Source organism: Saprolegnia parasitica (genome assembly GCF_000151545.1).
Source record: "Saprolegnia parasitica CBS 223.65 unplaced genomic scaffold supercont2.157, whole genome shotgun sequence".
Classification (NCBI taxonomy): domain Eukaryota; phylum Oomycota; class Saprolegniomycetes; order Saprolegniales; family Saprolegniaceae; genus Saprolegnia; species Saprolegnia parasitica.
This window is the reverse complement of record NW_012156551.1, coordinates 7,839-18,784: the sequence shown is the minus strand read 5'-3', so window position 1 is coordinate 18,784 and position 10,946 is coordinate 7,839. Positions and strand designations below refer to the sequence as shown.

The 10,946-nt window shown below is 59.6% G+C and overlaps 7 protein-coding genes across 7 annotated transcripts in view; 3 read left to right on the top strand and 4 right to left on the bottom strand.

Moving 5' to 3' along the window:
- The window catches only part of SPRG_21512 (hypothetical protein), a gene marked incomplete at both ends in the record, with an annotated part of 5,235 nt that extends 3,960 nt beyond the window's left edge, over window positions 1–1,275 (top strand). The window contains 5 exons of the mRNA XM_012354359.1: window positions 41–170; window positions 219–298; window positions 371–468; window positions 529–723; window positions 783–1,275. Coding sequence (XP_012209749.1) covers window positions 41–170; window positions 219–298; window positions 371–468; window positions 529–723; window positions 783–1,275 — 996 coding nt within the window. The remainder of the gene's footprint in view (window positions 1–40; window positions 171–218; window positions 299–370; window positions 469–528; window positions 724–782) is intronic.
- Window positions 1,276–1,317: 42 nt separating this feature from the next.
- Window positions 1,318–3,057, bottom strand: SPRG_15186 (hypothetical protein; the record flags this gene model as incomplete). Its single annotated transcript, XM_012354346.1, has 7 exons — window positions 2,734–3,057; window positions 2,584–2,683; window positions 2,396–2,536; window positions 2,072–2,216; window positions 1,770–2,020; window positions 1,654–1,722; window positions 1,318–1,602 (listed from the first exon to the last, which is right to left on the bottom strand). The coding sequence occupies exons 1-7, from the start codon at window positions 3,027–3,029 to the stop codon at window positions 1,318–1,320; spliced, it is 1,287 nt and encodes a 428-aa protein (XP_012209736.1). The 5' UTR covers window positions 3,030–3,057.
- Window positions 3,058–4,335: 1,278 nt separating this feature from the next.
- On the top strand, window positions 4,336–5,688 carry SPRG_15185 (CAMK protein kinase; the record flags this gene model as incomplete). Its single annotated transcript, XM_012354345.1, has 1 exon — window positions 4,336–5,688. The coding sequence occupies one exon, from the start codon at window positions 4,336–4,338 to the stop codon at window positions 5,686–5,688; it is 1,353 nt and encodes a 450-aa protein (XP_012209735.1).
- Window positions 5,689–5,882: 194 nt separating this feature from the next.
- SPRG_15184 (hypothetical protein) lies at window positions 5,883–6,602 on the bottom strand (the record flags this gene model as incomplete). The annotated part of the gene is made up of 3 exons (XM_012354344.1): window positions 5,883–6,315; window positions 6,367–6,527; window positions 6,585–6,602. The coding sequence occupies 3 exons, from the start codon at window positions 6,600–6,602 to the stop codon at window positions 5,883–5,885; spliced, it is 612 nt and encodes a 203-aa protein (XP_012209734.1).
- A 659-nt stretch (window positions 6,603–7,261) lies between these two features.
- Window positions 7,262–7,937, bottom strand: SPRG_15183 (hypothetical protein; the record flags this gene model as incomplete). Its single annotated transcript, XM_012354343.1, has 3 exons — window positions 7,262–7,468; window positions 7,501–7,711; window positions 7,813–7,937. 3 exons carry the CDS (start codon window positions 7,935–7,937, stop codon window positions 7,262–7,264), a joined length of 543 nt encoding a protein of 180 aa, XP_012209733.1.
- A 432-nt stretch (window positions 7,938–8,369) lies between these two features.
- Window positions 8,370–8,636, top strand: SPRG_15182 (hypothetical protein; the record flags this gene model as incomplete). The annotated part of the gene is made up of 1 exon (XM_012354342.1): window positions 8,370–8,636. The coding sequence occupies one exon, from the start codon at window positions 8,370–8,372 to the stop codon at window positions 8,634–8,636; it is 267 nt and encodes an 88-aa protein (XP_012209732.1).
- A 563-nt stretch (window positions 8,637–9,199) lies between these two features.
- On the bottom strand, window positions 9,200–10,921 carry SPRG_15181 (hypothetical protein; the record flags this gene model as incomplete). Its single annotated transcript, XM_012354341.1, has 9 exons — window positions 10,883–10,921; window positions 10,713–10,830; window positions 10,431–10,666; window positions 10,256–10,383; window positions 10,058–10,195; window positions 9,931–10,004; window positions 9,780–9,883; window positions 9,561–9,710; window positions 9,200–9,513 (listed from the first exon to the last, which is right to left on the bottom strand). The coding sequence occupies exons 2-9, from the start codon at window positions 10,772–10,774 to the stop codon at window positions 9,200–9,202; spliced, it is 1,206 nt and encodes a 401-aa protein (XP_012209731.1). The 5' UTR covers window positions 10,775–10,830; window positions 10,883–10,921.
- Between the last annotated feature and the right edge of the window lie 25 nt (window positions 10,922–10,946).

Below are 10,946 nucleotides of genomic sequence, written 5' to 3'. Positions count from 1 at the left end.
TTGATACATTGATATATATGCATGGATGGATGATGGGTAGGAGCTCGAGGCGCCGTCGCTGCAAGTGCTCTCGGAGCGCTTGGCCGCGGGCTTGCACATGCTCGTCAAAGGCCAACGCCATGTACATGCACGACATGCCTCTCTCGACGTGGGAGACCTTGTTCAAGTATGTCTATCTCTCTTTCAAGAGGACAGGAGCGTGAAGGATATATGCCTAGCCTCCTCGGGCTCGTCGCGCAGTACCCCGAACGGATGGCCCGCGACCCTCGATGCGCTCAAGCAGCTCGTCGCCGACGGCGTACGTAACATCCTCCTCCATAGCGGCGTTGTCGGAGTCCATGCGGCTGTCTTGTGCAGGTGGCCAAAAGAGATTGTCGGGCTCTGGACAGGTGTGTGCATGCGTCTCGTCAACCAGCGCACGGGTTTGGAAGTGGACGCGCTCCAGCTTTTGTACGCGGTCGCCAATAGGTACTATTATCCTCTACCGATTGATACATTGATACTAGAATACTGACGCGGCTGGCGTAGCGACGCGGCCGACGGGTGCTGGATCGACCTCATGCGCATCTTGCTCTCGTACCTCCAGGACGAGCGCGCCGCGGTTGCTCGTGCGGCGTGGGACTGTTTGTACCGGAGTCTGATGCTGCCAGGCCACCCGATTGCACCGCTGGTGTGGAAGGACTGCTTTGAAGAGATCATCTACACGCTGGACGACCGGTCTCGGTGCGACAACAGACCAATCGGAGGATGGTAGGATGGTACTCATGGCGCCATGTGGCTAGCAGCAACGGACCCGCGAAAGACTCGAAGGATCTGAGCTTATACTCGACGACGCTCCTCTCCAAGGTGTTTTTGTACAACATCCACACGCTCGCGGGCCTCGACTGCTTCCACACGCTCTGGCTCAACGTGCTGCGGCGTCTCGCGACCAAGCTCGCGCTGCCGCCGAACGCGGCGACGTCGGTCGCGGCGCTCGAAGTGTACGAGACGACGCTGCACGCACTGCACAACCTCCTCGTCGTCATGACGGCCGAGGGCATCTTCGAGCGCACGTCGGCGCAGAGCCAGCAAGACGTGCTCACGCTCTCGTACGACCTCATCCGGTCCGTGTGTCCGCAGGTCCTGGACCAGCTCCGCTTTGACTCGACCCCGTCGTCCGACGCCATGATGGACCAGAACCAGCCGCCCGGCGAGTCGGCACAAGTGGAAAGTCCGATTGCGATCGAGATTTTTGTCGAGACAGAGACAAAGAACGACACCCGTGCAGAATGCTAAGCGACATGTACACAAGTGCGCTGCCGCCTTTCTTTTCTCGTGTTACTCGGTGTCGGAGCCACTGCTGTAGCCGAAAAACGCTGCGTCCCATCGCGGCTGGGGTAGCGGACTTACACGCCATTGCCGGGGCGTCGATGAAGCGGTGGTGTCGTCGACGGTCTCGGGGCCGGCACTGGCGGGTGGAGCACGGCGCATCTGCACACGGCGCTTGGCCTCGGCCCTCGCTTTGGCGGCTTGATTTGCCCGGTCCGTCTCGTCCTGCACCCACCCTTGGAGGTCCGAGGAGGACGCAGGGACGTCATCACTGTTGTTGGACTTGTTGACCGCCTACGACACCATGTCCTCCCACCAACCGGTTGAAATTGAAATCTCTGGTACCGCCCGCCGGGCCACGCGCCGCTCCATCGCAATTTTGTGGCGCTCCGACCGCAGCTGCGACGACTCCGTCTACGTCGATAGATAAAACGTGTGGACGAGCGATGGTGGTGTCGTACGTGCAAGGCTTGCAGCGAGGCTTCGAGCGCCTTTTTCTGGGCTTCCAGCGCCAGTCGCTGGCGATCCAAGTCGAGGTTTTGCTGCGCTTTGGCGTCGCACGCCAGGTCCATGCGGCGCTGCTCTGCGGCCTGCGCCGCCGCCACGTCGGCGCGGTGCTTCGCCTCGATTGCCGCCTCGGATGCTTTCGTTGCGCGGTATTTCTCCATGTGCTCGAGCCGATCGAGAAATGGCATCGCACTCGGCACATGGTCTATACGAAAAACAAATCATGTCCGCGGCCTCTATCGTGTCGAGCACGGACCCTGGATTGGCCCAAACTTGGTCATGGGATCAATACGGGGCGACGGTGTTGTCGGTCGGATCGCCTCGGACGGCGGGTGGTTGGGCGGGGGCATGGAGGCTGCCAAGTGCGAGAGGCTTGCGCTGCGATTGTGCTTGGCGGTTGCCTACACCCGGCGGTGATTCTATGGCTCCCACACCCTCGTGTAGCAAGACGCACGAGGTTAGGGGTAGGTTGTTTCGCGGGCTTTCGGAGCCCCAAGATGGTGTGGCGGCGAGGTGGTGCGCGCTCGCTCCACGCATCCGTGAGCACGCGTGGTGGCGCAGGCTGCCGTGGTGACGCCACCTGGTTGGGTGACGCCGGCGCCAGCACGGGTCGGAACGCTTGTCGCCGAATGGACTCAATTTGCAGCAGCTGCGCCTCGCGGCGCGCCTGCTGTTCTGCGGCCAGCGCGGCTTCGGCCTTCAAACGCATCTCCTTGTCCATCTATGGTAAGACAACATGACATGGTGTGTCGGAGCAAGGGGTCCGACTTGAATTTTCCGCGCGCGTTCTTTGGTCACGGAAATGGCGTCGTCCACGAGCTTTTGCTTGATGGCCGCGAGCTCGGCGGCCTTGGCCGCCGATGGAACTCTACGCAGCAGCAAGCATGACGAGTGCGTTCAGAGAATCTGCTCCCGGACTTTGGTTTCTTGCGCTTGAGGCGCTTGGGTTTACGAGGTGTTGTCTCGGGGCGCGGTGGCGCGAGTGAACAGGCGTCGCGTGGCGATGCGAGCGGTGATCGTGCCGACAATGGGGCGGCCACCGAAGCTTCGAACGAGTCGAGGCACTTGTCGAGAAGCCGCGACGCACGGTCAATCGGGTCGTCGTGCAGCTCCGGCGTGGGGACGCGCTGGCGATCCCGTGTGTGCTGCATCACGAGTCGCATTTGCGCCTCATGGTTGGCAAAGTACGCTCCGATCTTGCCGACAATGTCCATCGCGCAAGTCTGAAACGGACGCACTTGGTTGTGGAATTTTGTTGATTTAACTCGTTCAAGCGCCTCGATACACCCAGATTTGTTGCCACCTCGTGTGGCTTGTCGTGGAAGGTAGTACCGAGAAGAGCAGAGGAGTTGGCAGTCGCTGGGTGTACTTTGAGGTAATTGTACCGCGTGCGCGATTGAGAGCGATCTCTTGAACCCACTTCAACAACTGAACGACCTCTCGACCAGAGCATCCGCCAAACTTGCTGGCGTGCCAACACTCGTGGCCGCCTCGTTGGATTGCAGAGTTGAGTTTTGACAAAAGATGTTAGGAATCCGCGACTGGGGGTCTTTCCAGCCACGACGATTCCACTTGATTTTTTCAAGCATGTCGATTTGACGCAAGGACCCGTTGACGTGACCGCACGTATGCTCCAAGCCCACTGGTTGCGCGCATGGATCGACGGATTTAGAGAGCCAGATCCTGCAGTAGTCTCTTCTTGACGCTGCGACCTCCTTGAATGCAAAAAGCGGCAGCATCAAAATCTTACATTCGTTGCAAAGGTACAAGCGACGGCGCGCAGTGTCCTTATTACCGTGCGTTGTATACTTTTTCCAATAGCCGAGCTTGTACTAAGGTTCCAGTGCACTTCATGTCTGTGAAGGGCTCTGGAGAGAGTCTGCTGTGGACGGCCTGGCGCTAGTGTCGTCCATCATTCACTTCTTGACAGTCAGTCGCCTGTCCAACTGAAATGTCGATAGCGTCAGTAATCGGGTGCTCCTTTCCCAACTAAGACATGACTCGGCCACGAAGCGAGAGCGCTTCGTCCAGAACAGCCTTTCCAGTTGATCCTACTCTATGCAGGTAGATAACAGGCAAATGCAAGGGACTGTGTACGTGCACTGATTCCGTTGATTCACAATCGAATCAGTGCACGCTGTGCGCATGCGTGCACTTGGCAGACCATCTCGGCTCATTGGATCTCGCACCGTTCAAAGCGGCGACATCCGCCGATGGCACCAGCCAGCGTATGACCTCTCCTAGCGATTTTACATATACCGGTAGTACGCGGCTGCAAGATGATGTACTGTACTATGCTTCAAGGGTTAAAATCTCATATCGCTGCAGCAGTACAGTAGTCGCTGTGTCGAGAAGACCAGCAGTACGTCGAACCCGGTGCTCTATTTCGGTTTTGGGTGCGCCTTTGACGTGGCGAATCTCTGGCAACCAAACAACATCCCAACAACCACGCGCAAGGGTCTCGGATAACAACCACCACATTTCACATTTCACATTTCACATTTCACATTTGACTGTCCCATGCGCATGGCGACGCGCCACTCGAGTCCCGAGGCGACTCGGTCGTCGTTCGCGTCATCGTCGTCACGGTCGTCGTCGGTCTCGGTCCCCATGCTGACGCTGTCGCTGCCGGACGTGAGCCAGCACCCGACCACCACGGCCGTGCACATCAAGGTCCCCGAGCTCCACGGCGTGCTGCAAGAACGCAACTCGTCCAAGCGCTTTCGGTGGCTGCGATGGAAGCGCCAAAAGACGACGACCTCCAGCGCCACCGACTGCTGGGTCGACTTTGACGGAGACACGTGGCGGTGGTTTCCACGGACGGGCCCTGGCGTGTACAAGGCGACGCCGACGCACGTCCTATCGATCACACCGCTCTCGCGCATTGACGTGGCCACGGACGGCAGCTGCTTCCAGCTCTTCGACGACGGCCAAGCGTTTACGTTTTACACGTCGAGCCGCGACCAGTGCGCGGCATGGACGGCGGCGCTCGAGGCGGCGATGGTGGCCCAAGCCTTCTTGGCCAAGTACCACCTCGGGCCCGTCCTCGGGTCGGGCGGCAGCGCCTCCGTGCACAGCCTCGTGCTGCAGAATGCGCCCACGGACCTCGTCGTGAAGCTCGTCATTGGCCAGAAGGACCTCGTCGAGAACGAAATCGCCATCCTCTGCCACCTCTCGACGGCGTCGCCATCCCTGCGCGCGCATGTTCCGACCCTCGTCAAGGCCTTTGATCTGCGAGAGCAGCAGGCCACCGGTCTCGTGCTTCCTCGCTACGACGGCGGGTCGCTCCACGATCGCATGCGGAGCCTTCCGCCGCTGACGGCAACCAACGTCGCCTCGCGGGAAGCGGCTGCGAAGCGTCTCATGCGCTCGCTGTTGCGCATCTTGGAGCTTTTACACGGCGCCGACGTCCTCCATCTCGACCTCAAGCCGGCGAACATCCTCTTCAAGACCCATGAGGATGATTGCACGCAACTCGTGCTCATTGACTTTGGCCTCGCGATGCGTCCGAGTGCACATGACCACAAGAACGCACTCCACGACGCCGTGCGGGGCACACCGGGATACCTCGCGCCAGAGCTACTTTCAATGGACTACGAGCGTCCGCTGCCCGTCTCGAGCGCCACCGACGTCTTCAGCGCCGGCGTTCTTCTGTACAACTACCTCCTCGGTGTCGCGCCGTTCCAAGGAGCGACCAAAGGCCAGCTCTTGGAACGCATGCGCCAAGGGCAAATGGTGCGCCCGCAAGCGACGTGGGCGCTTCTCTCGGTCGATGCACAGGATTTCGTCATGAGCATGCTCCAGCGCAAGCCGCACCATCGCGCGTCGACGTCCTCGCTGCAGACCCACCCTTGGCTCGCAACCAGCAACTAACTCTGCCATAATTTATCAACGCCTTCCTTACGAGCGTTGTAGCATCGACATGGTCCAGTTATGATGAACGGCTGCAAGTCCTTTAGTATCTACGAGCTGATCATCGTGTAGAAGGCACAGAAACAACTTGTCTAGGAATAGGATGAAGATACATCAGCACACTTCATTATGCAAAATAGAGAGAGATGGAAAGCTCAAGCTGCGAGAGCGTCGAGGCGGGCGTCGGCGCGGGTGCGCTTGAGCTTGCGGTGGAGACGGTAGTAGGTCCAGTCGCGGCAGAACGTACACATGTACGTGCCTGCCAAGAGCACCGTGTTGGTCGCCGACGTGAGCGCATTCGGCTGAAAAAGCGCACACTCGTCGCAGCACGGCTCGGGCCCACGCTCACGCATGTTAAATGGATGCTCGTCTGTGAACGAAACCATGGCAACCTTCTTGGTGGTGGCGGCCAAGGGGTGGAGGACGTCGTCGTCTTCTTCGTCGGAGAGTTCTGGTGCGAGCGTGGCCGCGCGCGTCGACGCAGCCGGAGCGACGCAGCCAGACGCTTCGTGTTGAGCTCGGAAATCGGCGATTTTGGGCATTGGCGGTGGGACCTCGCCGGCCGCAATCGCCTTCTTTCGCGCTCGACTAGGAAAAGACATGAGACAACCACTCGGTTTGATCGCAAGGACATGGTACCGAGCTCGGTAGTAGGCGGCTAAAGGCGCCCGATTCGCCATATACCACGCCTTTTTCTTGGCCAGGCAGTCGTCCTTGTTCTTGTGGCGGTATTCCTTCTGCTTCGTCAGCGCTTGTGCGCGGTTCTTCTCGTAGTACGCCTTCTTCTTGGCCGCAATCTTCTACTTGTTGGCAGCGGCGTACTTCTTCTGTGCACTGCGCTGCTGCGCCTTCTTGACGTCGTCCGACACTTCCATGGCTTGTTGGAGAATGACACCACGAGTCCATTTTGTGGCACGAGCCCGTTGGATTCGATTCTTGTATCCGGATGATTCTGAGCTGGCAGGCTGTGCGCAGCGCATTATCCGGATCAAGCAAACACCCGTTGCTCCACGAGACGACGGCGACATTCGCCAAGCCCCACCCTCTTTGCTACTATGAACGAGCCCACGCGAGTCGACTAAAATGCAAGTCAAAACGTTATAGAGGATAGAAACTCTTGTGTGTCGATATCTACACGCGGGCCGTCGGGTCCGTCAAGACGTGAGCGACGCTGCCCATGGCGGCGGCCAGACTCGACCACACGTTGGCGATGCACTCGACGTGGGGCGGCACGAGGAGCGCATAGTTGAAGACGAGGCCAATGATGCTGGGCGAGAGCGCGTGGCGCAGCGAGACGAGTGCATCACCAGCATCAGAATGCGCAGCGAGAACCACTGCAGGAGCGTCTCGTGCACGTAGCTCGCCTCTTGGTGCGCGGTGACGTGCGTCGTGTAGTCATGTGGAAGCGCCGCGTCTGCTTCAGCCCAAACGCGCGCACCACGACCGCCCCCGTGATCGCTTCCATCACAAAGTGCAGATGCCCGCGTCGTGCGCGAGAGGCGATCAATGTCCTGGACGTAGTAGGCACTGACGTTTAGTAGTAACCGTAGAGCACGACGCTTATCGGGAGCGCCGACGCCTGCAGAAACCACTTGGATGTGCCCAAAGCGAACGCCGCGATGAAGACGTTGGCGAGGAACGCGGCGGCCGCGAACGGCAGCTTGGTGTCGAGCGTGACCATGTCGCTGTTGTAGACGCGGCTCGAGACGGGCGGCACGGCAAAGGGCACGAGCGTCGCGGCCTGAAGCCCGTGGAACAAGCCTCGGGACGCACGCAGGACGTGGCCAGCGTCCGGAAGACGACCATGAGCACGCTCGCGCCGGCGAAGATCGCGTACACTTGCACATGGTAGGTCGCAAAGGCGGATGCGGCCAAGGGCACGTTCATGTCGTGGCCCGGGAACACAATCATGGTGTCGTTGCGCGTCGACGCATTCTGCGAGGTCGGGTCCAAGAACGTGTTGGCGTCGAGGCGCGGCGGGAGGCTGCACGAGTGGCCGAGTTAGAGGTTGCTCGCGACCTGGAGGCCACAGCGCTTGCACGATCAAAAGGAAGAGCACGAGGAGCCAGCCCGCCGCCGAGGTACGCGAGATACGTCGCCGTCCCGATCCGCGGAGTCTCCTTCCTGGATGAGAGCAGCGTCGGGTCTTCCATTGTGTAGCTGTGCTCCTCGGACAGAAAGCCGTGTGGCGACCGAAGCGACGGTGGCATGAGCGTATCCGGCACCTCAAAGTTGCTACTTGATAGAAAGTTGACATTAAACAGATAGTACTGCTGTGCCATCGCACCCCTTCTTGGGTGGATCGGCAAGGAGTGCTTGTGATTGGTCGCCACGATTGTGAAGTTGCGTTCGTTTAGCTGTATTTTACCGTATTTTCTGTAAGTACCGTTCACGTACGGTTGGCTCTCCCGCCGCGCGGACCATGGCCGTGGAAGCGCGGGTATAGACTACATACGACCCGTGGTGTGTAAGACAAGTGCAGGACGCACCGTATTGTCGGTACCCTTGGTACTGTAGTCGTCGTCACCTCGTGTGCGTTGGTGGACGTGACCGTGGATGTTTCTGGAAAATCTCGACTTTCCCGTAATTCAAGCCATTGGGACGCCAAAGTTGCGTCGCGCCAGAGACCAAGAACACACAGCATGTCGACGCCGCAAGAGATGCTCGCGCTACCCGCGTCGACGCCGACGCCCGGCGGCGCGCCGATCAACGTCACGGCGGGCGGCAACGCGGTCGCGCTCGACCACCTCGGGCCCATGGTCGTGCAGGTGGACGGGTCGCTCATGCGCATCACCGACTGGGCGACCAAGACGGACCACGAGAAGGCCATGATCCAGCGCGTGATTGCCAAGCGCAACAAGGAGCGCCTCGACGCGCTACTCCTCGCCCAGGCTGCCGAAATGGACTAATGCACGTTGCACTCTATCGTTCTGTGTACCAGCCAACAACCCTCGTGGTCTCTACGCGTGGTGGAGGAGCGCGCGCCGTGGCAGGCAACGCTTCGCAGGCCGAGACCATGCAGATCGTAGGGCGTTCACTTGCAACATCTTGTCGTGTTGGCCAGCGTCGCATGGCAGCTCTGCGTAGCAAGCCACGTACGACGGGCGCTCCAAGGACAAGGCGCCCGTCAACCTCCGTCATGCGCAGACCGAGCGCTGTCTGCACCAACGATGGCAGTAGGCAGCGACAAGTGCCAGCGACCCGATTCCGTACAAGAGGATACTTACAGCGTACTAGTACTATCCAAGGAGGGCTCGGAGCACTTCCGGTCGTCGGCGCCGCGGTATGGGTGGCCGAGACAGCGTGTGGTGGCTGCCGCCAAGCAAGTTCCCACATCTGTGTCGTTGGGTCTTCCATCGTCCCCAGTCACGCACTCGACTCTTGTCGGGTAGACCCGATTCCCATACCATTAACCTTGAGTATTCCGTCGGGATTCGTGTTCTTGTGTGTTTTTATCCAAAAGGAGGATGCTCTACTCGGTCTTCTTGTCCTTGGCGGCGCGGCGCGGCGTGGTCAGAGTAAAGTAGGCCAGCAAGACGACGACGACGATCGGCGGTGCAAAGTACCACGAGCTCCAGATGCGCACGCAGCGCGGCAGATCCAGAATTTCAAACGCAATGCCAGCATATTGCATGGCGACCCACGTGCACACCATGCCTCCGAGATCGTACACAATCGCGAGCGGGTGCGCCTTCCCGGGCGTCAAGTACTCGAGAAAGACCGCGTGCGGGTGCGCGTTGCGGTCTTCGCTGTAGTGGAAGAGCGGGCGGTAGCGCCGGCGAATGTCTACATTCGACCATGAGTCCACATGTACAAGAATCGAGTCGTCGTACGCTTGGCGACTTCAATGTACAAGGCGCCCATGACGAAGAAAATGTAGTAGCCCGGCGCGAGGCCATGCCAAAGGGCGCTGACCATGAACGATGCCAGCGTCGAGAACGCGGTCGGCTTGCCCTTGCGCAGCGCCACGCGCTGGTAGACATCTACACAGCAGCAGCAGCACGATAGAAAAATCATCCAACCAAGAGGCGAGATGCCGACAAGCAGCGTACAGGTGTTGAGCCAGAGCGCGACCTTGATGTTCCAGCCGTTGATTGCGACGCGCATGTTGACGGGGAGCTCCACAAAGAGAATGTTGTTGTTGGTCAAGCCGTCCCTACGGATAGAGCGTCGACAAAGGTCGGTTGAAATGTGAGATTATACCATTTGTTGCGCTCGGCCGAGTAGCCGTAGCCGGCCAAGGCGCCGCCGAGCTCGGCGAGCGACCAGACCATGTACTACACGAATACATCTCGTCAGAAGGAAGACGCCAACGACGATGTGGACGTACAAAGCGGAAGCGGTACAGGGCGACCGAGAGACACTGCAAGAGGCAGCGCGCGACGAACGGCAGCTCCGGGTAGAAGGTCGGCGCGTCAATTGCATCGATCGGAAAATTGTCCGAGACGAAGAAGAGAGAAATGCACATCTACAAACACGTCAAATAAAATGTGGATACTATGGAGATATGGACGGGGTGGGTACGTACGATGGCCGAAAGGAGGTTCTTGACGTGGACGGTCCACGGCGCAACGCGGTGGGTCGTCGCCCACGCGAGGTACTCGTGAAACTCAAAACCAGGACCGACGAGGAACGTTGGGAAAAAGTAGATGAAGCCTACAGATACATCGTCAAACGCAACGCTCAACCTCAAAAACACGTACCGAGGAGCTCGAGCAGCGACGGGATCTCACGCAGCTGGTTGCGCAGCATGGCGGGCGTCTTGGTGTCGTCCGGGAGCGCGCCGTCGCTGTAGCTCAGCGCAAGGCCCGTGAGCTTCATCGTGAGCACCATTTGCGCAGAGTCCCAGACCAGGTCGGGCTCGTAGTGCTCGCGGTAGTAGTGGCACCCGATCAAGTAGGCGAACAAGACGACTCCCACGAGGCGACCAACGATCGCGCTACGCCATGCACATGAGATCAATGGTGCGGCAAAGAGTCTCCTACCGAGGCGCCACAAGCATGAGCAGGTACGTGATCGCGATCGCCAGCACCGAGTGCACGAGCATGTAGTCAAAGACAAACCAGCCGACGGCGAGGCCCAGCACCACGTTGGCCACGTGACCTACAGAGAGGAATCGATGGGCACCACGAGGCTGGCAGGCAGGCAGGCGTACGCAGCGGCGCCGACGGCAGCACGTGGTAGAGCGGCGCGACTGCGCAGCAGGCGGCGAGGGCCAC